At 43.3% G+C, this 21,201-nt stretch overlaps 2 protein-coding genes and 1 pseudogene across 2 annotated transcripts in view; 1 reads left to right on the top strand and 2 right to left on the bottom strand.

The window, feature by feature from the left end:
* Window positions 1-21,201, top strand: part of Cntnap2 (contactin associated protein 2) — a 2,205,170-nt gene that overhangs the window by 2,141,733 nt on the left and 42,236 nt on the right.
* Window positions 7,203-8,355, bottom strand: LOC129669917 (nucleophosmin-like). Its single transcript, XM_055598286.1, is given in 2 exon segments — window positions 7,203-7,927; window positions 7,930-8,355. Coding segments are annotated over 2 exon segments (876 nt in total). The 5' UTR covers window positions 8,336-8,355; the 3' UTR covers window positions 7,203-7,457.
* Window positions 8,698-9,834, bottom strand: LOC129669916 (U6 snRNA-associated Sm-like protein LSm7; annotated as a pseudogene).

Here is a 21,201-nt window from a genome sequence, read left to right as displayed (position 1 = left end):
GATGGCAAAGGACTGGAAAGGCCACTGTGCTGTAATCCCACAGGGTCTCCTTGCTAAAGCCCACAATCAACAAAGGTAAAATAACATGAGCCCTTGCCTATCAGGCATTAAGAAGAACCTGCCACTCTTAGAATTGAGTATAGGAAACTTTACAGACCTCAGAGAGAGTTTTCTGGCCTCCTGCTGCCCTAGCCTGCCAATTATGATTCACACCTTCCTTCTGGGCAGCAGATCAATTGACACAGCAACCCTAACACACCTTCCAGCCGAGGCAAGACACCTCCCAGGCTCTAGGAAGAAGCAAGACCAACTGTGGTTATACTTATACCAAGATCATAATTAGGTGTCAAGAGGCCCAAGAGAGGGATTGCAAGGTCAAGGGACTGGCTTTAGCCTGCTTCCCAGCTGATTACCTTTCTTTACAAAGCAAGCAGAGAAAGCTGCCTGTTGATGCAATTTAATTAGCTCCTTCCCTCTGGTGGCTTGTATTCCCAATGAGAAACTCTTTGCTAAGCTTTCTAGATTTTTATTGATTTAATTTTTAGCCTTTTTGATTCATTCACTGAAACTTTCCACTTTTCCCTATTTTTTTAAATTTTCTTGACTTAAAAAAATTAATGTCCAGCTTCTCCTAACTTGAGACTCTTTTGTGCATCTGTGTATGTGGGCATCGCTACCACCCGATTTAAATATCTACCTTTTGTTATAAGACTAGATTCTCCTGGTGGTTCATGCTTCTGAAACTTAAAGAACATCCTTGGAGATTTCAATCCAGAGTCAGAGCTGTCTCTGTTTTCTATCTTGTCTCGCAGATCTGAGGTTCAAAGAATGTAAACATAACTTTATGGAGGATAATTGCATAACATCAGTCTTTCATGGAGTGATAGTGATGTTAATGAAACAATATGATACCGTTAAGTCAGCTTCATAGGGGGGAACAAAAGAGAGCAGAAAACTTCAAATGGTAGTCGAACACTCGCAAGAGGACAGAGACTGGCTGGTGTGGCTTCCTGATTAATAAGTGGTAGGGGTGGCTTTTTTTTTTTTAAGTAAAAGGTACAAAATCTATACATCCTAAGGAGGACCTAGAGTATTTTGACTTTTTAAAACTAATTACTAAAGTGTCAGCAGCTTTTAAGAAAAGATTATCCAAAGGGAAATCAGCAAGTACTATTGAGTCTAATTCACACTTCCTGTTTCTACTGGAAAAGAGTAGCTAAAGCCGGGACTGTAGCACACTTGATAAAAGCGCTTGCCAAGTGTACACGAAGCCCTAGTTACATGGCGCCCTGTGGTCGCATACCTGTAAGCCCTGCTCTTGAGAGATAAGGCCAGGGAGTTCAAAAGTTCAAGGTCATCCTCTAGTATATGGCAAGTTAGAGGCCAGCCTGGGCTACATAAAACCCTGTCACAAGAAAAAGAAGAAAAAAAAGGAAAAGGAAAAGCGAAGGAAAGAAATGAGTCGGAAATATTGAGCGTGTTCTAAAGCAAGTATCAAGTCAATTGAAGAAACCCTGAGATGAGGAAATGCAGGCAGATCTTCTGTTCCCCAGTCTGGTCCCTTCATTAAGGGCTTTATTGTCACAGAAGCTGTATGCAAAACAGTTCCTTCCACTCATGTCCCTGAGGAACTCTTAAACATTATTGCTTTGACCATAAAATTTCATCATTCCATTAGGAAATCAATCTTTCCTATGTTTCCAAACATAAAAATGCTCAGGTTTGTCATTAGAATTGTCCCAGTGACAAGAGGTTTACCCTTGTTCATCCTTCGCTGAAACGTCTGCTGTTTGTCAACTGAGACATTCTGGGACAGCTGTTTTACTTCTCTGAGTTCAAGGGTGCCCCAGGAAGAAAGGGTACCAGTCTCTCTGCCTTGAAGACTGTAAGGGTCAAATGAGGAAGCACCTCTGTGAACGCCTCACTGAGTATTTCTCATTCATCCATTCAAGAAATGCTGGCTGCTTGGATTTGGTACCCAGGTGCAAGAGAGATCCTTCAAATAGCAAAGGAGGCCCTTTGACATCTCCCCTCATTTTCCTCTAACACTGGAGCCTAGAAAATCCACCCAACCTGTCCAGATTCCTGATGGACATTCTCCCTCTACTCTAATCCTTGAGCCTCTACGGGGTTTGACTGCACCTCAGAAAGCCTTTACCACACAGATCCAAGTGTTTTGTTGTTTGTTTGTTTGTTTGTTTGTTTGTTTGTTTTTCCCATGAGCACCTTCCAGTCTCCAGACAAGGAACCTCAGGTCACCCCCATCTGTGCCTACAGAACTCTTCTTCCTTGGGAAACTGTGTGGTTCTGGGTTTGGTAGTTCCCAAACCCAAATGTCTTGCACTGGCACCGGGAACCCGTGGAGTAGTGGTTCTCAGCTTTGCTAATGCTATCACCCTTTAACATGCTTCCTCTTGCTGTGGTGCCCACCAACCGTAAAACTATCCCTGTTGCTACTTCATAACCGTAATTTTGCTTCTATTATGAATTATAATGTAAATATCTGAATTTCGCAATAGTCTTAGGAGACCACTGTGAAAGGGTCTTTTGATCCCCCGAAGGTGACACTACCAGGGGGACAGATTCTCTGACCCAGCCCTGGACATATTAGACATGGAGTGATAACCGTGTGAAGAAACACTTGGCAGGCTGGAGAGATGGCTCGGTGGCTAAGAGCACATATGTTCTTGCAGAAAAGATGGCTCGGTGGTTAAGAGTACATATGTTCTTGCAGAGGACCCGATCTCAGCTCCTTGGACGCACTGTGGCCCGTTCGCAGCAGCCTCTAACTCTAGCTCTGGGGAATCTGATCCCCTCCTCTGGAGTCTGTAGACACACTGAACATACCCACACGGAAGCACACAAGTAACTTAAGTCTTCCCGCAGAGAGCTTGTTGTGTATTTGCTCCTCTCAGCCACCCTATCTGCTTGGTTTATTCTTCTCACATCAGTCCAAGAGCTATACTTCTTTTTCTGTGTCTCCATGTCTGTAATGCTCTGATGCTGGTCTTCCTTATCTCTTGCATGGAAGTTATTCTCACCGCGGTGGCAACTGAAGCAGGCATGGCTTAGCATAGTGCTAGGCCACTCTTGGCCCCACACCATACTCTGTGCTGGAGACTGTCCCTTGCATACGCTTTCTCAGGACTTCCCAGGCTCGTGCCTATGGTTTCCCTATAGTGAACAAGCTGCTATCACACTGTCTGCAGAACTATCTAAGGTGATAGGGAAAGAGCAACTACTGGTCTCAGGGACAAGAAGTCCTTAAATATGACGGATCTAATCTTTAGTGTGGCTTTATCATAGTTTTTAATTTTAGAGGCTAAAAAAATCACGTTTGGAATGCAGTTATCTGAATTTTGACAAATCTACACATCCAGGAAGCCACTAGTGTAATCAATATGCAGAACAATCCAGTCACCCTCAGGTTTCCCTTGTACTTTTGTTATCAACCCCACCAGCTCCCTCGGTAGCCTGAGAGACACTGTCCCTGTAGGCTTGACTTTTCCAAAATATTACACCCTGGCATATCGCAGCCTGGCCTGAGCACCGTCTTTACAATGATCATGTGTTTCAGCAGCTATTACAGGCGGGCTGAGTTGCTTCTCGTTTTGAGGGTTTCTAGCACTTGTAATCTGATGTAAACTGTATCTTTTGGGGTGTCCTAATCTCACAGCAGTGCATGGAGGTGACTGCAGAGTGCCCAGCACTCCTTTGTGGAAGACAGCAGAGCAGAGTTCTTGGTGAAAGGCTTGCCACAGCTAAGGCCTTCCCCCACCCACCCCATGTCACCCACTGCTCTTCTCAAACTCTTATTTTTGATGCTTCCGAAGTGATGTGGTAGATACGGAAGACAATGCCCCCTCCCTCTCCCCTTCCCGCCGGGCCAGGAGGAGGCAGAGTGCCTTTCCTGAGGAAGCCTCTTCTTACATCTTCCCTACTTCCAGACCTTCCTTTTCTTTGAGCAGCAACAGGCACGTGGCTGAAAAGACCTGACTTGGGGCTGAGAGACAGTTCAGTGGGTAAAGGCACTTGCTGCCAAGCCTGATGACCTGAGTTCAAGCTCCTGGACACACATGGTGGAAGGAGAGAAAAGACTCTAGAGAATTTTCCTTTAACCTCCATGCCATGACCCATGTATCTCTCTCTCACACATACACACAAAGACACACTAATGTAATAAAAATTACAACAAGGCCAGGTGTAGCACACACCTTTAATCCCAGCAGTCTAGCAGTCAGGAGGCAGAGACAGAGACAGATCTTTGTGAGTTTGATGCCAGTCTGTTTGCAGATGGAATTCCAGGACAGCCAGAGCTACATAGTGAGACCCTATCTCAAATAAATAAATAAAATTTAAAAATACACACTCATGACTTGGCTTTATGGGATACCAAAATATTTTAGTACCCCGGAAAACTATGTAGTGATGGACTTGTTCCTAAATGAGGGAAGAAGGGGAGAAAGAGGAGATAAAAACAAAACACTGAAGCAGCCTTTCCACAACCACTGAGTGTTAGGCAGATGGTAAGCCCAGCTCTAAGAGGGTGACACAGGGCTCACCCTAAGCTCCAGTGGCAGATGCTGTATTTTCTTCCTTATTTTAGCACACAGAATGCCCCACTTAGGAATGTGCCATGGTGCAGCCTCTGTGTGTCTGTCATTACCTGCCTGTAGAGAGAGCAGAGCCTCCCTTTCCTGGCTGACGCCGCTATTAATGCCACCCACAGCAAGACCAGACCTTTATCTCCATAGAGGTAAAAACTGAACTGAGAACCAAGTGTCTCCCCCAAACCCCAGGTCCTGCAAGCCCTCTTTGAAGCGCTACAAAATCAGAGGCCCGCCTGAGAGCAGGTGGTCAGACGCCAGAAGACCCACACTTACTGCTGTGCTGTGTGCATCGCCTGTTTGTGGAAGCAGTGGGTAATGTTATATTAAAAAATGAAAAAAATTTTTATAAAATTCCAGTCCATGTATTAGGTGTCTCCCTGGGTGCTTTATTGTGGCTGCAGCGTTTCTGTCAGCTCTGCTACAGAAATCCACTCCGTGTTTTCCACCCTCCCTTCACCTGCCTTTCAGTAGCTTGGAGTTTGCTCTCACCAGTGGTGGGAGCAGCAGGCAGAAATTCCAGCATCTGGCGACAAAGGACTGGACTAGGGGCGGCTGAAGCGTGACTGGCCGGTGGGAAATCCACCTGCATCACAAGGCAAGGGCACACCTGAGCAAGCTGAAAGGAAGAGGCAAGTATGGCCAACTGTTGGGCTCCTGCTTGGACACTTTGAGTCTCTGTCTCCATGTAACAAATGGTGTTCTCCCGAAGTCCAGGCAGAGAGGACAGCAGTGTGACAGACAGCTAGCGCGTGGCTGGGTCCCCACCTTTCCACGAGGCAGTGTTTTGGTTAAGGGGTGTCTCTCTGTAGACAGGGTGGTCTCAGCAAGGTCTGTGTTCTTTGGGGGGGCAGAAATGCTGTAAGACAGTGACATTTAGTGTGTCTGGGTTTGCAGTAAGCACCATCAATAGTGCTACGCCAAAGGGGAACGTATTGAGTACTGCTTCATTCATTGCCAAGGGTGTGCATGTGTGTGCGCGCATGGTGTGTGTGTGTGTGTGTGTGTGTGTGTGTGTGTGTGTGTGTATGGTGCCAGGTGAAAGCTGAGCGTTACAGGGTGTGAATGCTCAGCGTCTTAGAAGTTTGTTCGTATTTGTTTAAAGTGAAGGGCTTTTCTTTTAATTTAGTACAAATCAGTTGTCATAAGGATGCTAATTGATAATTATTAATAACACTAGCAAGTTCTTTCAATAAGCTTAGAAACACACCCAGACTATATACACACCAAAGCGTAAAGTCCCTCCAGAGGGAGCATGCTGTCACAGGCTTGCAAAATACAACAGCCTCTAAATAAAACTACAGAGTAAGATCTTGAGGAAAAGATTGCTATCCTAAGTTTGAGTGGTTCTGTTTATTTCGTTTCTTTCTAAGGAAGTAAGCATAGCATCAGATGGCCTGCTTGCTCCCTCCCGCCTCCCCAGTTCAAAACTTAGCTTAGTGTTTGGTTATTGCTGAAGATGGCTTGAATCTTTCACCCTCAGATTTGCAGAACTCTTAGGATTTGTTTCTCTCCTAGTGACAGAATCCAGGGTTGGTGTAACACTGAATTGGTTCCCTGAATTGATTTTAGCATTTTCTTCGCATAAAACCTCATCCTCATCATTAGCACTTTAGAAGTTCACACTTCCGTGTTGGAGTGGTTTCTCCCCCTGTGCTCCAGAGATTTACATTTTTAACATCTTAAAGGAAGCTCTTCTTTTGAATAAGAATTAGGAAACCTACAACTCTTGTCTGCCTGGAGGATTCTCCATCTGACAGGTGGTGTGGGAGGGTGAGCTTGCTCCCAGGTGACAGTAAGCTTACTGACTGCTTCTGTACATGCAGCTTTGCCCTTTGCAGAACCAGAGAGAAACAAAATCCACCATTAGGGGAATCCTGGTGCTCCTCCGGTGCCGTCAAGTTCATGTCATAGATGGACACTCTATCTAAGTGGTCATTTCTTATGAATTTTTCTGCCAGCGTAGGCTGAGGTTTAACCCACAGCTCCTGCTGACACATCCTCTCCCTCCTACCCAGAAGAAAGCATCAGGTGGATGGCCAGGGCAGAAAGGAATACAGGCAGAACTTGGGGAAAACTGCCTAGTCCTCGGCTCTTTCTGATTCTGCCCTGGCGGCATGCCCATCCAGATGACACCTGCGTTCAAGTGGCAAGTTCATCACCTTAACCTGCTCTGGTAGGGGTTCTTTCTTTCAAAGTCAATATCTGAACTGTGCGACCAAGCGTCAGCCCATAATAGTGTATTTAAAAGCCTTCCATGTATAGCTGCTGGCTATTACTTAAATCCCACAGCTACTGAAAAATCAGTAAGAGAACTAATAATAGCAACCATCTCTCAAAGTCGATCGTCTACCATTGACTTTCCTAAAGGCTCCGGTTCTTTGTCCCCATGAAGTCTCGCTACATTTTAAGATTTATCAGGAAGCTAAATTACAGCAGCTTCTAAGCGGAGGGAGGCCGCTCTGACTCCTAAGACATGGTCTTTCTGTAATGCCCTGATCTTTACATTCCCAAGATTTCCAGACCCAAGAGAGTTTTTTTTTTTTAATATTGAGTTTATTTCACATGTATATTTGTCTCCCTACCATTTCCACATCTGACCACCACTATTACTATCTCCTATCATAACATTCCATACATACTTAAAACCAAGTAAAGGGTGGAGTTCCATCCTTGAAAACTAAACAGGCATTTTAGACAACACATTCTTGGCAATTGAACCTGGACAACATTTATCAAACACAGTAGGGAAAGTTCTCACTTTGCATTATAAAAAGGACAGCCAGATAGATATCAACTGTTACAGAAATGAAGTAAGACAGAATAGTTCAAACTGTTTAAACCATTTTCTTAAAGAGACTTCCTCCACTGCCAGAGATCTTGAATAGCCTCCTGGTCAGTCATTCGGAAGCAATTCTTCACATAATTAATGAACTTGGGTTCCACTTTGGGAAGAGAAACACCTTTTTCTATACTTGCTTGCATTTTTGCCTTAATGTCTTCTACAGAACTAGGTCCTTTTGGTGCTTTAGGAGTTTTTTCCTGTTTTTTGAAGGACTCTTGACCCTTTGATCTTGGTGTTGATAGCTTTAAGTCTTTTCCATTTTGGTTTGATTTTTGTGCATTTTTTGCTGGTGTATCTCGTGCAGATTTCTTCACTGGAACTTTTTCTTCAGCTTCCTCCTCATCAAAATCATCATCATCATCATCATCTTCATCATCCTCATCATCTTCATCATCATCCTCATCATCTTCATCAAGTTTTACTTTTTTCTGTGGAACCTTGTTACCACCTCCAGGTGCAGATTGCTTTCCAGACATAAGAGTTTTACATCTTCCTCATCTTCATCTTCTGACTCTGCATCTTCCTCTACAGCTACTAGGTGTTGCCCATTAATGTGCACAGGTCCTGATCCACACTTCAACCTTAAGACCACAGGTGGTGTAATTGCAAAGCCCCCAAGGGAAACTGTTGGTTATACAGACATTTTCAAAGTTGCCAGTGTTAATTTAATTGGACTGCCTTCATAGTTCATTGCTTCTGCCTCTACGATGTGTAATTCGTCTTTTGCCCCTGCCCCTAAACTGACCGTTCTTAATGATAGCTGGTGTTCATTTTCATCATTATCCACTTTAAAGTGATAATCTTTGTCAGCCTTTAGTTCACAACCGAAAAGGTAGTTCTGAGGCCTAAGAGGGCTCATGTCCATGTCCATCGAGTCTTCCATGAGGCAGAGGCGCGCACTTGGGTGTACACAGAGAAGTCAGACAGAGAAAACCACGTACTGCTCCCCGGAACAGACACGCAGGACGGAATCCCCCAAGAGAGTTTGACATAAGATGTGTGGCTTTGATGTTGCCCCACTTGTGAAAGGCTGAGCCACAGTGCAGGCAGGCGCACGGGGCATAAGCTCTCCGTACCATCAGTGGCTGTCCTGGCTCTCGAGACTGTGTAAGGGCAGCTGAGTCTCTAAGTGAGTCAGTGACCGGCCTAACCGTGACAAGTATGAGAGGACAAAAAGAGAGTGCCATGTTGCTCCAGAAAGGTGATCTTTTCTGTTCTGGGAGCTTTGAAGCGACGCCTCCCCCCTCAACCTGCATAGGACAGATAGGGCATCAAGAGTGTGGGAAAAGTTGAGCCAGTGCGTGCGCACAGTGGTGTGTTTTAATTTCTTCCCCTCGAATGGATGGAGCAGTGGGGAGAATACTTGCTTCACAAGCACGAGGACCTGGGTTCGGCTCTCCAGAACCCACACAAAGCCTGACGTGGTAACACATGTCTATAATCTACAAGATGGGAACACACACACTATACATACACCCACACACACAAAGATATAACAGAAATTCTTCCCGTAGGAAGCCACCAAGCCCCAGGCTATGCTCGTGGAGAGGCTTTTCCAGAGGCCCTCTCACTGCTCTGTTGCAGGTTCATTGTGTCTTCACATCTGACCCCCTCAAAGCCTTCCCATAGGATAACGCAAGTATGACATGTTTGGCCTTAATGAAAACCCTTGGACACTTTTGACATTTTGAAAGTTCTGAAAACTGGCCTCCTATTTCTTCCAGGATAATTCAAAGGATTAATTTTGCAGTGACCAGCTAGCCAGAGGCCAATGCATCTCAGATTTTTAAAATTTGTTACTTTTGTACTAGTCACAGAAGGCAACCTGAGGGGCTTCGATAAGATGATCTGTTGAGACTTGAGCCCACCACTCAAGACTAGCCTGGACATCACAAAGAAGAGTCTGTCTCCAAAAGTCAAACAAACAATAACTATACAAACAAAAATACAATACTATACAATACAAATTTCAAATGAACAAACAAAAAAACTGTACGACTTAGTATTTTCCTTTTTTTTTTGGGGGGGATGTTCAAATGGACAATTTTATTACAAAACCAGAAAGACCAAAACACCAAGCACAAGTTCATGTGTGGAAGGGTAATCCCTGGGCCAGGGTTGGAGATGGCCTCCATGCCATCCCGCAGGCAGATGACCTCTACGGAGGTGCCGAGCTGCCGCCATGTCCTCCATCAGTTTGTACTGGCCATCTGGGTCTCGAACGTACTCAGTGGTCCCATCCAGCACCAGGTTGATTAGAGTGTCAAACCCTTCAGGATGCTGCTGGCTTCCCGGCCACCCTGGAACTTTATTCACAGTCTTACCAATGTACCTAGACAGGTCCAAAATGCTTTCTTTCTTCATTTTCTCTTTGTCCACCATCTTGCCACCACGCACCCAGTATTTTCCCATTCCAAGGCATGCTAATATTGTCTCTGGTAAATTCTTGCTAAGGAGTAGCTATGTGAATTTGGAGGACTCTCTATGCAGTCTACATCGTCATCCATTTTTTCATTATAAATCTTTATCCACCTGTACAACCAAGTAGCTCAGTGATACCATTTCTTATTACAAATAATCATAGTCAAAATGTACTTTTAAAGTGTGTGTGTGCTTGTGTATGTTCATGAATGCGTGTGTGTGTGTGTGTGTGTGTGTGTGTGTGTGTGTGTGTGTGCGCGTGCATGTGCTGAGGGAAGCCAGAAGAGGGCCTCGAATCACTTGGACTTTCAAGTGATTGTGAACTGCCCAGTGTGGATAATGGGATCATGACTTGGGTCCTCTGATCTCTATCAGTGAGTGCTCGTAACCACCGAGGGCTCATCTCTTGACTATTAACATGTGTCATTATTCTCCTGATTCTGTTTTCAACCTTCACCCATTTGGAAGGATAGTCATTGGACAAGGAGTAAATGAAAGATCATTCCAGACCCCAGGAGACACAAATACTGCAGAGAGTTGTTTAATGGGGTAATAGCAGAAAGGGGAAATTTAAAATACTTTAGGCATTTTTTAAAACAGAAGCTATTTCAATGAAAACAATCACTCTGTGTCTCTCCAGGGTGAATTTACTCAGAGGACATTTGCCTAAATTTCTTTACGAGGAAAAAATGCCTTGAAATAAGGACAGTACTAAGGAGATGGTATGGGTGTGGGCTGGCCAGCGACATCCTCAAAGATCTGGCTTTGTAGCATAGCAGTCCACCATTGGGTACCAGTTTCCCAAGCATCTTCTCCCCCAGCTCTCTACCACATGCCTTACCTGATAGCTACATGGCGTTCCCTGTGCCCCACCACACCATGGCGTGCTTGTCCATGGTGCCCAGGGGTCTCATTGTGCTTGGGAAGCAGCTTCCACCCCTGCATCACCTGAGCATTCCCTGCTGGTGTCACGACACTTCTCTGCCTCTGGTTTAGCTCAGTGTCTGTCCATGTATTTCACGTATGTTCCAATGCCAAGTTCCCTATCCTCACTACAAGGATTGGACCATTTTTATTTCTATCCTTTCCCCGATCCATCTTCTGTTCTTCTACTTGCTCCATTTCAAGTATTTTCTACTACGCAGGAGTTGTTCTGTAAGTCACTAATTCCTCAATATAATCACGAGAGTCTCTTCCCCTGGCTTTAGAGAAATCACACATCAGAATGCAAAGCATCCGTAGATGGCATGACTGGATAATCTGAGGGAAGCATCCATCACAAATCCATAGAAGTGCTGGAAACAGAGATGGCAAAATGCCAACTCTCAGCACCTCTCAAAAACACCTTCTTATGGGGCTGGAAGGGAGGCTCAGCAGTTAAGAGGACTTGGTCTTACGGGGAACTCAGGACCAGTTCCCAGCATCCACGTGATGGTTTACCAACCCTCTATAACTCCAGCTCCAGAGAGTCCAGTGCCCTCTTCTGGCTTCCTTGGGCACCAGGCAGGCATGTGGCACACAGACATAGCTGCAAGCAAAACACGTGTACATATGAAATAATTATTTTGTTTTAAAGTGGTATCCAGAAAGTATAAATTGGTAAGATTCTAGATTACATTACTAAATAGGGAATGAGAACTTCAGTAAGAATCATGCGATTTTGTACATCCCAAGATGAGTTCTTCAGAATCAGGTCACCCAAGTGAACTGTATTTTTTAAGTGTGATTCCAAGATTAGTGAGAAGAGAAGCCTTGCTTCTCGACATTTGTAACTCCACAATATATCAAATCAATCTGGAGTTGTAGCTTTTGTTCTAGGAGCAGCTTGAAATGGGCTACAGCCAAGTGATCAAGGATCAGAATCTAATTATACTTTGGGGGGTGCCGGAGGGACAGCAGAGTCACAGGACAAACATCACTAACCCCAGTAAAACGGGCTGGACACGTTGCTGCTTGGTTTCAGTGGCGCCTCTGAAACTCCGTGCCACAGTGTGTACATTCTACCCCTTCTACAGTCGTAAATGTGCTTGTGCCAGTCATTGTATCCGCTCCTAACCAGTGGGAAGAAAAATCTGGGTTAGTTGATAGCATGAACAAACGTCAAAATTTGCTTGAAACTCTCTTTGGCAAAACAGAAGTCTATTGATTAATTCCCGTGTCGCACAGCCTCTAGAGGCCCATTCCTCTCCCCTCATTACTCTGGTCTGCTCCAGGAACCCTTTCCTGTCTGTAATACACTCTGCCGGGTGCTTTTCCTTTCTTCCCTTGTGTTTTATTTTTCTTTATTGTACTTTTAAGTCTGCAGAGGTATTATTCATGGAGATTTTATGGGTGACCTATTGGCTGTCTCATCCCTGGAATGTAGTGTGAATAACCCAATAATACAAGGCATTTCCCAGAGCTGAGTCCCTTGTTCCTGGCTGTTGAATATGTTTATGAGTGACAATTGATGTCCTTCCTGATAATCACATTTCCAGATGATGGAGAGTGAGAAAGGACAAGAGACACGGAAAATAAGTTGTGCTGTCATAGCATCAGTGAAAGAATTCTGATAGTTTGGAAATTAGAAATAAATGTGAGCTACCATCATTATTTTAGGTGGCTGTAAGTCAGAGCCAAACCAATTAAATATAAGCTCATACAATTAGGCTCAAAAAAAAAATCAATTAAACAAATCGAAGAAGGCCTGAGCGCTGACCACATGGCGTCAGAGTGAGAAGTCAGTAAGTAACCCTGGAGCTGCCAGGCTGAACATACAGTCCTGAGCTGCCACTGAACAGCCTGGAGACCTCATCAGTTAAAGGCACCATGCTGTGAGGAGAGCTAGACACTGCCAGCCTAGGAAGAGGACAGGGAGAGCAACACCGGAGAACAGCAGCCGGAACTGAGGAGCAGCCTGCCCGCAAGGGACCTTAGGAAACGAGGTGGAGGGAGGGTGGCTTTAGACTGTCCCTAACTGTGCCTGTAGAGGGGAGCCTGTGTGTGTGTTGGGACCCAGGAGGCGGAGCGAGTTAGCGTTGCTGGATCAGATATCCATGCTGTGGATAAGGAGAACGATCGGACCCCAGAGCGTTTGGGCAAGCCTCCAGCTCAGGGGTAGTTACTGAAAAGATTTTTTAAAGACAGGTTGGGCCTTAGAAGTAAGCTGTCAGGGGAAGCTCGGCTGTGGGAAGGCCGGTCGACCCATGTTGATTAGGCCGATCCAGCCCGAACATCACTGGTCTGCTTCTAAGATCAATGTGCTCATTCCATTCAGATTGATCTCTCCGCTCCACCTGACATCGACTGAAATAGGACTTAGCCTGCTTATTAACCCCTGAGTGAAGTCTGCCGGGGCTTCGGGTCTCTGTGGCTGTTGCTGTTCATGGAGTGAGTCCCCTCCCCCAGCCTCTCTGCAGTGTCCACCTTTCTCTGTCAGCCTGCCTCTGACTAACCAGAATGTGACAGCTTTGGCCCTCCCAAAGCTCTGGGATGCTGCTACTGCTCTGCCTTGTGCATATAGCTATTTATTCCTTGGCCTTTAGACAGTGGGCTCACAAATCCAATAGAACGTAAGCAGGCTCTGAACTCTGGGTGTCCAATGACCACATCAGACTTCAGAATTGGAAAGAGCAACTCAACCCAGCAACTTTGGTGTTTGAGATGCCTTTGTCCTCATTTCTACATGTCAGAATTGTAACTTTTTCAGAATACATAAAAATTCCTTTTCATTTCATTTTTCTATGTAAAATGGCTAAATATATGCAAAGTTTGAGCTTACTTGTAGTCCATAAAATTTGCAGTTGGGATACACTTTTATACGGAAAGCCTGGATCCCAAAGAATGAATCTCCACTTTCCTTCTTTTTTTCCTTCTTCTTCTTCTTATTATTATGTGGTATTATTTAAAACTATTTTTATATTTAAATGTATTTTGATCATATTCTTCCCCTCCCCAGATCCTTCCTGATCCTCTCCCTGTCCCTACCTACCCAACTTTAAGTTCTTTCTCAAAAACAGTCAATACAACAGCAAAAACCCCCAAAACCAAGAAAACAAAATAAAACAACACCAAAACAGAGAAAAGAAAAAAAAAAAAAAAAGCACCCAACTATAAGCAAATAGAAGCATAGGAAAAGAACTGTGGCGTCCAGTATGAGATGGCCAGCTACTCCTGCCTGCGAGGCTTGCCACGAATGGCTGGTGTTCTCAGCGCCACTCCACTGGAGAAAACTGATCTTCCCTCTCCTGGCAGGTATGAAGGAGAGTTCAGTTAAGCCAATCACCATACAAGTTCTGTGTTTCCTAGCAGCAGGCCAAACCTGGAGGTGCCTTACCTCGTTTCTCTCCCAAAGACAACAAAGAGAAACATTAACCGCCGGTGGAGGAGAACGGTCACCAGGATGCCACTCAGGAGAAAGTAAATGAGAACAGGACAGCCTAACCCAGGCCACCCAAGAGGGGATGTGTTTGTTACTTTTCTAGCGGCTGTGCTTGAACACCTGACAGCATGCAGTTGAAGGGAAGGATTTGTTTTGACCTATGATTCAGAAGGTAAATCCCATCATGGCAGATGAGTGAGTGGCAGCAGGCACATGCAGCTGGGACTCTCTCACGCCCAGGACAGGGGGTGCTGGCACCCCCTCTTCTGTTTTGATTCAGTCTGTGACCCCAGCCTGTGAGCTGATGCCACCCACATTCAGAGTGGGTCTTCCCTCCTCTTTCAGAGCTCTCTGGAAATCCCCTCAGCCGTACCCAGACGTGTGTCTCCTAGGTGATTCCAAACAAGTCAAGACTGAAAGTTCCAGCTCACACCTGGGTAGCTATACAAATCCCCTACTGCAAGGTGTTTCCTACCTCGGCTCCCTGCTCTGCTGCCTTAACAGATGCTCTACCTGAAATGAGTAAAATTGTCGTACTTCGTTTCTCAAGTGAGCAGTTGCTATGGAATATAATGCGGCAAGGGGGTACCATGTGGGCCCATGGCAAGGTGTGCCCCTAAGCAATCACATCGTGCAACAGATCTGTTTGCATGGGGGTTACTTGGGGAAAGAGAGAGGAGTAATGGCCTGGGGAAGGGGTAGAGGTAAATGAGTAGACATGTAAACAGGCAGGCAGACAGGAGCAGAGAAGCAGGCCACGGAGAAGGACAGAAAGGGGAAGACAGAGTGCTGGGAACAGAGAGAGAGCTGGGATGGTGGGTGGTCCAGCCGCATATAGCTAGGTGAGGGGTGATGACATAAGTGATTGCCAATTGTGCGTGAGGGCAGCAGGATCGCCTGTATGTTAACACCAGTTATTTGATGGTTTTGGTTATCAATGAAACAAGCGAGATCAAAATCGTGTTCCATGGGTTATTGTAATGACTATAAATTGGCATAACCAAGCAGCATCATAAAACATAGTGCTCCTTGGACATGGTACTCAGGGGAGCAATGAGAGACACTCACATACCAGCCCCTGTGGAGCTGGAGGAGGAAAGTGGTAAGCAAAACCTGAAGCAAGGCTGTTTGTTAGTGCTGGGTGCTTGTGGCCAGTCTCCAGCCAGGGTCCCTGTGGAGAAAGTCAGGCACATGGAGGTTGGACTAAGCCTTTCTTTGTGGCTCTGTGCTTGTTTCAATCATTTCAAACCTCACTTTTTGTTTTTTCCTGTTACCTAGTTATAATGGACTTCAGAGGAAGGGAAACAGTTTCCTCCTAGAATTGAGGGATTATATATAGATTTGTTTTTCAGCTAATACCAACCCTCACTTCTCTGGCAAAAATTTGACTCCTAAGAGGCAGAATTTCCCCTGTCAGAGAGATCAGACAAAGAAAGCTCTAACCCTGTTTTATAGTGTGTGTGTGGGGTGGGGGGCGAAACATCAGGTTCTTGGGGTTGACTCTCTGGTGGGAGGTAAAAGAGCGAACAATAGTGCATAAATACATAAACTGATTTAAACTGCTGGTAAAGACTATGAAGAGAATTAAATCAGTAGGATGACAGAGAGAGATCCAGGCAGGGGCTGAGTCCCTGGAGAGGACTTGAAGCAGCCAGATGTAAGGACCAGACAGTCCTATTAATAGGGACAGCAGGAGCAAAGACCCTGAGGCTAGTGAGGGCCATTGAATTCTTGAACATAAATCAATCACCAGTTCTGGTGGCGCAGGCCGGTAGGATTTGCTGAAGGAGGCAGAGGCAGGTGGATCTGGAATTCAAGGACAGCCTGGTCTACACATTAAAAAAAAGAAGAAGAAGAAAAGAAATCAAGCGCAGCTGCAGGTGATAAGGGAGGCGGATGGAAAGCCAGAGTGGAGGCAGCAGACGGTTGCTCCGAGATTTTGTGGGCCCTGCAAGAGCAAGTAGTCTGAAATTTTTGGAGAGTTAAACGGGAAGTTAATGGAGGGTTTTAAAATACTATCTAGACTCTGTGTAACCAAATTGTAGGGAGGATGTGAGTAGAGGCAGGAAGCCCCTTTCTCCATATCCTCGCCAGCATGTGCTGTCACTTGTATATCTGATCTTAGCTGTTCTGGTAGGTGTAAGATGGAATCTCAGAGTCATTTTCATTTGCATTTCCCTGATGACTAAGGATGTGGAGCGTTACTTCAGGTGCTTCTCTGCCATTAGAGATTCCTCTGTCAAGAATCCTCTTTTTAGCTCTGTGTCCCATTTTTTTTCATTGGATTATTTGGTTTGTTGATGTTTAATTTCTTGAGTTCTTTATATATTTTACATATTAGCCCTTTGTCAGATGTAGGGTTGGTGAAGATCTTTTCCCAGTCTGTATTACAGGCTGCTGTTTGGTTCTGAGGACGGTGTCCTTTGCTTTACAGAAGCTTTTCAGTTCCATGAGGTCCCATTTATTGATTGTTGATAGAGCCTGCACTGTTGGTGTTCTGCTCAGGAAGTTGTCTCCTGTGCCAATGAGTTCAAGGCTTTTCCCCACTTTCTCCTTTAGCAGATTTAGTGTATCTTTTATGTTGAGATCTTTAATCCACTTGGACTTGAGTTTTGTGCAGGGTGATGAATATGGGTCTATTTGCTTTTGTTTACATGTAGACATCCAGTTAAATCAGCACCATTTGTTGAAGATGCTATCTTTTTCCATTGCATGGTTTTGGCTTCTTTGTCAAAAATTAAGTGTCCATAGGTGTGTGGGTTTATTTCTGGGTCTTCTATTCGGTTCCATTGATCAACTAGTTTATTTCTATGCCAGGACCATGCAGTTTTTATTACTATTGCTATGTACCACAGCATAGATGTATGCTTTAAGCTTTAATAATGTTTCTTTTACAAATGTGGATGCCTTTGTATTTGGGGTACAGGAATAGAGATACTGCCAGAATCCTATTATATAGGATTGTTTTAGCTATTCTGGGTTTTTTGTTTTTCCATATAAAGTTGAGAATGGTTCTTTCACGGTCTATAAAGAATTGTGTTGATATTTTGATGGGAACTGCATTGCATCTGTAGATTGCTTTTGGTAAGATGGCCATTTTTACTAAATTAATCTGACCAATCCATGAGCATGGAAGATCTTTTCATCTTCCAATATCTTCTTCAGTTTCTTTCTTCAGAGACTTGATGTTCTTGTCGTACAGGTCTTTGACTTGCTTGATTAGAGTGACCAAGATATTTTATATTATTTGTGGCCCTTGTGAAGGGTGTGGTTTCCCTATTTTCTTTCACGGCCCACTTGTCATTTGGATACAGGAGAACTACTGATTTTTTTTTTTTTTTTTTTAATCAACCCTGTATCCAGCCACTTTGCTGAAGGTGCTTTTCAGCTGTATGAGATTTCTGGTAGATTTTTTGGGTTTACATAGCTATCTTATCATATCATCTGCAAGTAGAGATACTTTTAATTCTTCCTTTCCAATTTGTATCCCCTTTATCTTCTTTAGGTGTCTTATTTCTCTGTCTAGGACTTCAAGTATTACACTGAAGAGATACAGAGAGAGTGGGCCTTGTTCCTGATTTTAGTGGAATTGCTTTAAGTTTCTTTCCATTTAATTTGATGTTGACAGTAGGCTTGCTGTATAATGCCTTTATTATGTTTAGGTATGTGCCTTGTATTCCTGATCTTGCCAAAACTTTCTTAATGAAGGGCTGCTGGATTTTGTCAAATGCTTTTTTTGGCATCTAATAAGATGATCATGTGTTTCTTTTTTTTTTTTAAAGTTTGTTTAAATGGTAGACTCTGTTGATGATTTTTTTTTTTATATTGAACCACCTCTACATGCCTTGGATGAAGCCTACTTGATCGTGGCAGATGATATTCTTGATGTGTTCTTAAATTTGTTTTGCAAGTATTTTATTGAGTATTTTTGTATTAATATTCATAAGGGAAATTGATCTGAAATTCTTTCTTTGTTGAGTCTTTGTGTGGTTTAGGTACCAGGGTGACTGTGGCCTCATAGAATGAGTTTGGCAATGTTTCTTCTATTTCTACTTTATGGAATAGTTTGAGTATTGGTATTAGCTCTTCTTTAAAAGTCTGGTAGAATTCTGTGCTAAAACCATCTAGCCTTGGACTTTTTTTTTTTTTTTTAATTTTGATTGGGAGACTTTTAATGACTATTTTATTTTCTTAGGGATTATAGGGCTATTTAAATAGTTTACCTGGTCTTGATTTAACTTTGATAAGTGGTATCTATCTAGAAAGTTGTCCATTTAGTTTAAATTCTTCAGTTTTGTAGAGTACAGACTTTTGAAGTAAGATCTAATGATTCTTTGGATCTCCTTAGTATGTGTTGTTATGTTCCCCCTTTTCATTTCTGATTTTGTTGATTTGGATAGTTTCTCTCTGCCTTTTAGTTAGTTTGGCTAAGGGTTTGTCTAGTTAGTTTGTCTATCATGTTGATTTTTTCAAAGAACCAGCTCTTGGTTTTGTTGATTCTTTCTAATGTTCTCTTTGTTTCTAATTTATTGATTTCATTCATGTGTTTGATTATTTCCTGCTGTTTACGCCTCTTGAGTATGTTGCTTCTTTTTGTTTTAGAGCTTTCAGGTGTGCTTTTAAATTGTTAATAATAACATCTCTCCAGTTTCTTTATAAAGGCACTTAGTGCTATGAACTTTCCTCTTAGCACTGCTTTTATTGTTTCCCATAAGTTTGTGTCTTCATTTTCATTGAATTTTAGGAAGTTTTAAATTTCTCTATTTATTTCATCCCTGACCCAGTGGTCATTGATTAGGGAATTGTTCAGTTTCCATGAGTATGTAGGTTTTTTGTTATTTCTGTTGTTGTTGAAATCCAGCTTTAGTCCATGGTAATCTGATAAAATACAATGGGTTAATTTAATTTTCTTGTATCAGTTGAGGCATGCTTTGTGACTAACTACACGGCCAATTTTGGAGAAGATTTGGTGAGTTACTGAAAAGAAGGTATATTCTTTTGTGTTTGGGTCAAAAGTTCTATAGATATCTATTAAGTCCATTTGGTTCATGGCCTCTGTTAGTTTTATTATTTCTCTATTTAGTTTGTGTCTCAATTACCTATCCATTGCTGAGAGAGGGGTGTTGAAGTCTCCCACTATTGATGTGTGGAAATAGATGTATGCTTTAAGCTTTAATAATGTTTCTTTTACAAATGTGGATGCCTTTGTAATTGGAGCATGGATGTTCAGAATTAAGATTTCCTCTTGGTAGATTTTTCCTTTGATGATAATGAAGTGACCTTCCCCATCTCTTTTGATTAATTGGTTGAAAATCTATTTTATTATGTATTGGTATGTCTACTCCAGCTTGTTTTTTGAATCCATTTGCTTGGAAAAACCTTTTTCCAACCCTTTACACTGAGGTAAAGTCTGTCTTTGTTGCTGAAGTGTGTTTCTTGTATGCAGCAGAATGTTGAATCCTGTTCACACATCCATTCTGTTAGTCTGTGTCTTTTTATTAGAGAGTTGATTCCATTAATGTTAGGAGATATTAATGACCAATGATTGTTAGTTCCTTTTATTTTAATTTTGGTAGTGTTTGTGTGCTTGTTTTCTTATGGTTTTGTTGCAATGAAGTGATTTATAATCAGTCATTACTTTCTTAAACCAATTAAATTGATAATCAACACTGCGTATCACACCTCTGATCTCAGACTGCCCAGCCTTCTTGTTGTTTTGTGTTTTGCTCTTTTTTAACGGTGTTCCACTATGTAGCGCTGGCTGGCCTGGAACTTACTGCGTATACTAGACTATTAAAGATCCTAACAACACTTAATAATATGGGTGGATTGCTCTGTGTGGGTTCAGTTGACCAGTAAAGGCCTCTTTGAGGACCTGACACATAAGCAGGAGGTCAGAAAGATATAAAACATACAAACACATGGTTTCTGGGGAAACACATATTAAGTGGAAGGAAAACCCCTAAGGAGAAAATATGCTGATGTGCTCAATAGAATTCCATTATTGGATATAAGAGTTCTCTCTGGCTGGAGAGATGGCTCAGCTGTTAAAGGCTAGGCTCACAACCATAAATATAAGAGTTCTCTCTTATATCCAGTCCAAATACACAAAGGCTAATCTAAGATAAAATATATTCCTATCTCATTTAATAATCCAGGTGGAAAGTTCCAGACCACATAGGCTAGCTGTAGGATTGCCAGTTTGTAGTCTTTATCTGCCTCATAGCCCGAGAAGGTTTCTCTACTCCTGCCATCCCATGAATTTTCCAGCCATTCAGAGGGAAAGGGGAGAAGAGACAGCATTCTTCTTTCTCTTCACTAAGCCATACATACTGTCTTCAGTCCCAGCACATAAAGCAGAATTTATTTCATGACAACACTGAGTTTTCCAAGAGACTGAGATAGAAGGTCATGGGTCCAGTTAAAGATTGCTAGTTGGAGGGTTGGAGTAATGGCTCAATGATTAAGAGCACTTACTCTTGCGGAGAACACAACTTCAGCCCCTAGCTCTCACACTGCAGCTCACGGCCACCTGTCAGCCCAGTTCCAGGGCACCCAGTGCCTTCTTTCGACCTCCACAGCAAGGCACCAGATGTTGTACACACGCACATGTTCATACATGCAGGCAAAAACATTCAGATACATTGAAATAAATAAACCTAAAAAACTGTTTAAAATAATTAACAGTGGGAAAGATATTAGGATATATTAGATAGCCTGTCTGTCCTTGTTAATGTGGATCAAGGGCAGCAAACAGGCTAGCCAAGGAGGAGAAGGGTAAATGGAGATCAAGACAGGGAAGCCTGAGGGAAGCAGATTGTGGGAGCCAGGCAGAGCATGGAAAGGAGTTTGAAGATGTTTGCATTTTACTCCAAGAGCAATCAGGTGCCACGAAGGGGTCTGAACAGCTTGTCTGGTGAGGTTTTTTTAAAGAACACCATGCTGTTGTGAGAGGGAGCAAACTAGAA

Source organism: Psammomys obesus, unplaced genomic scaffold (genome assembly GCF_907164565.1).
Source record: "Psammomys obesus unplaced genomic scaffold, mPsaObe1.curated_primary_1811, whole genome shotgun sequence".
In the NCBI taxonomy this organism is placed as follows: Eukaryota; Metazoa; Chordata; class Mammalia; order Rodentia; family Muridae; genus Psammomys; species Psammomys obesus.
The sequence above is the reverse complement of the archived record's forward strand: the minus strand, read 5'-3'. Positions and strand labels throughout refer to the sequence as shown.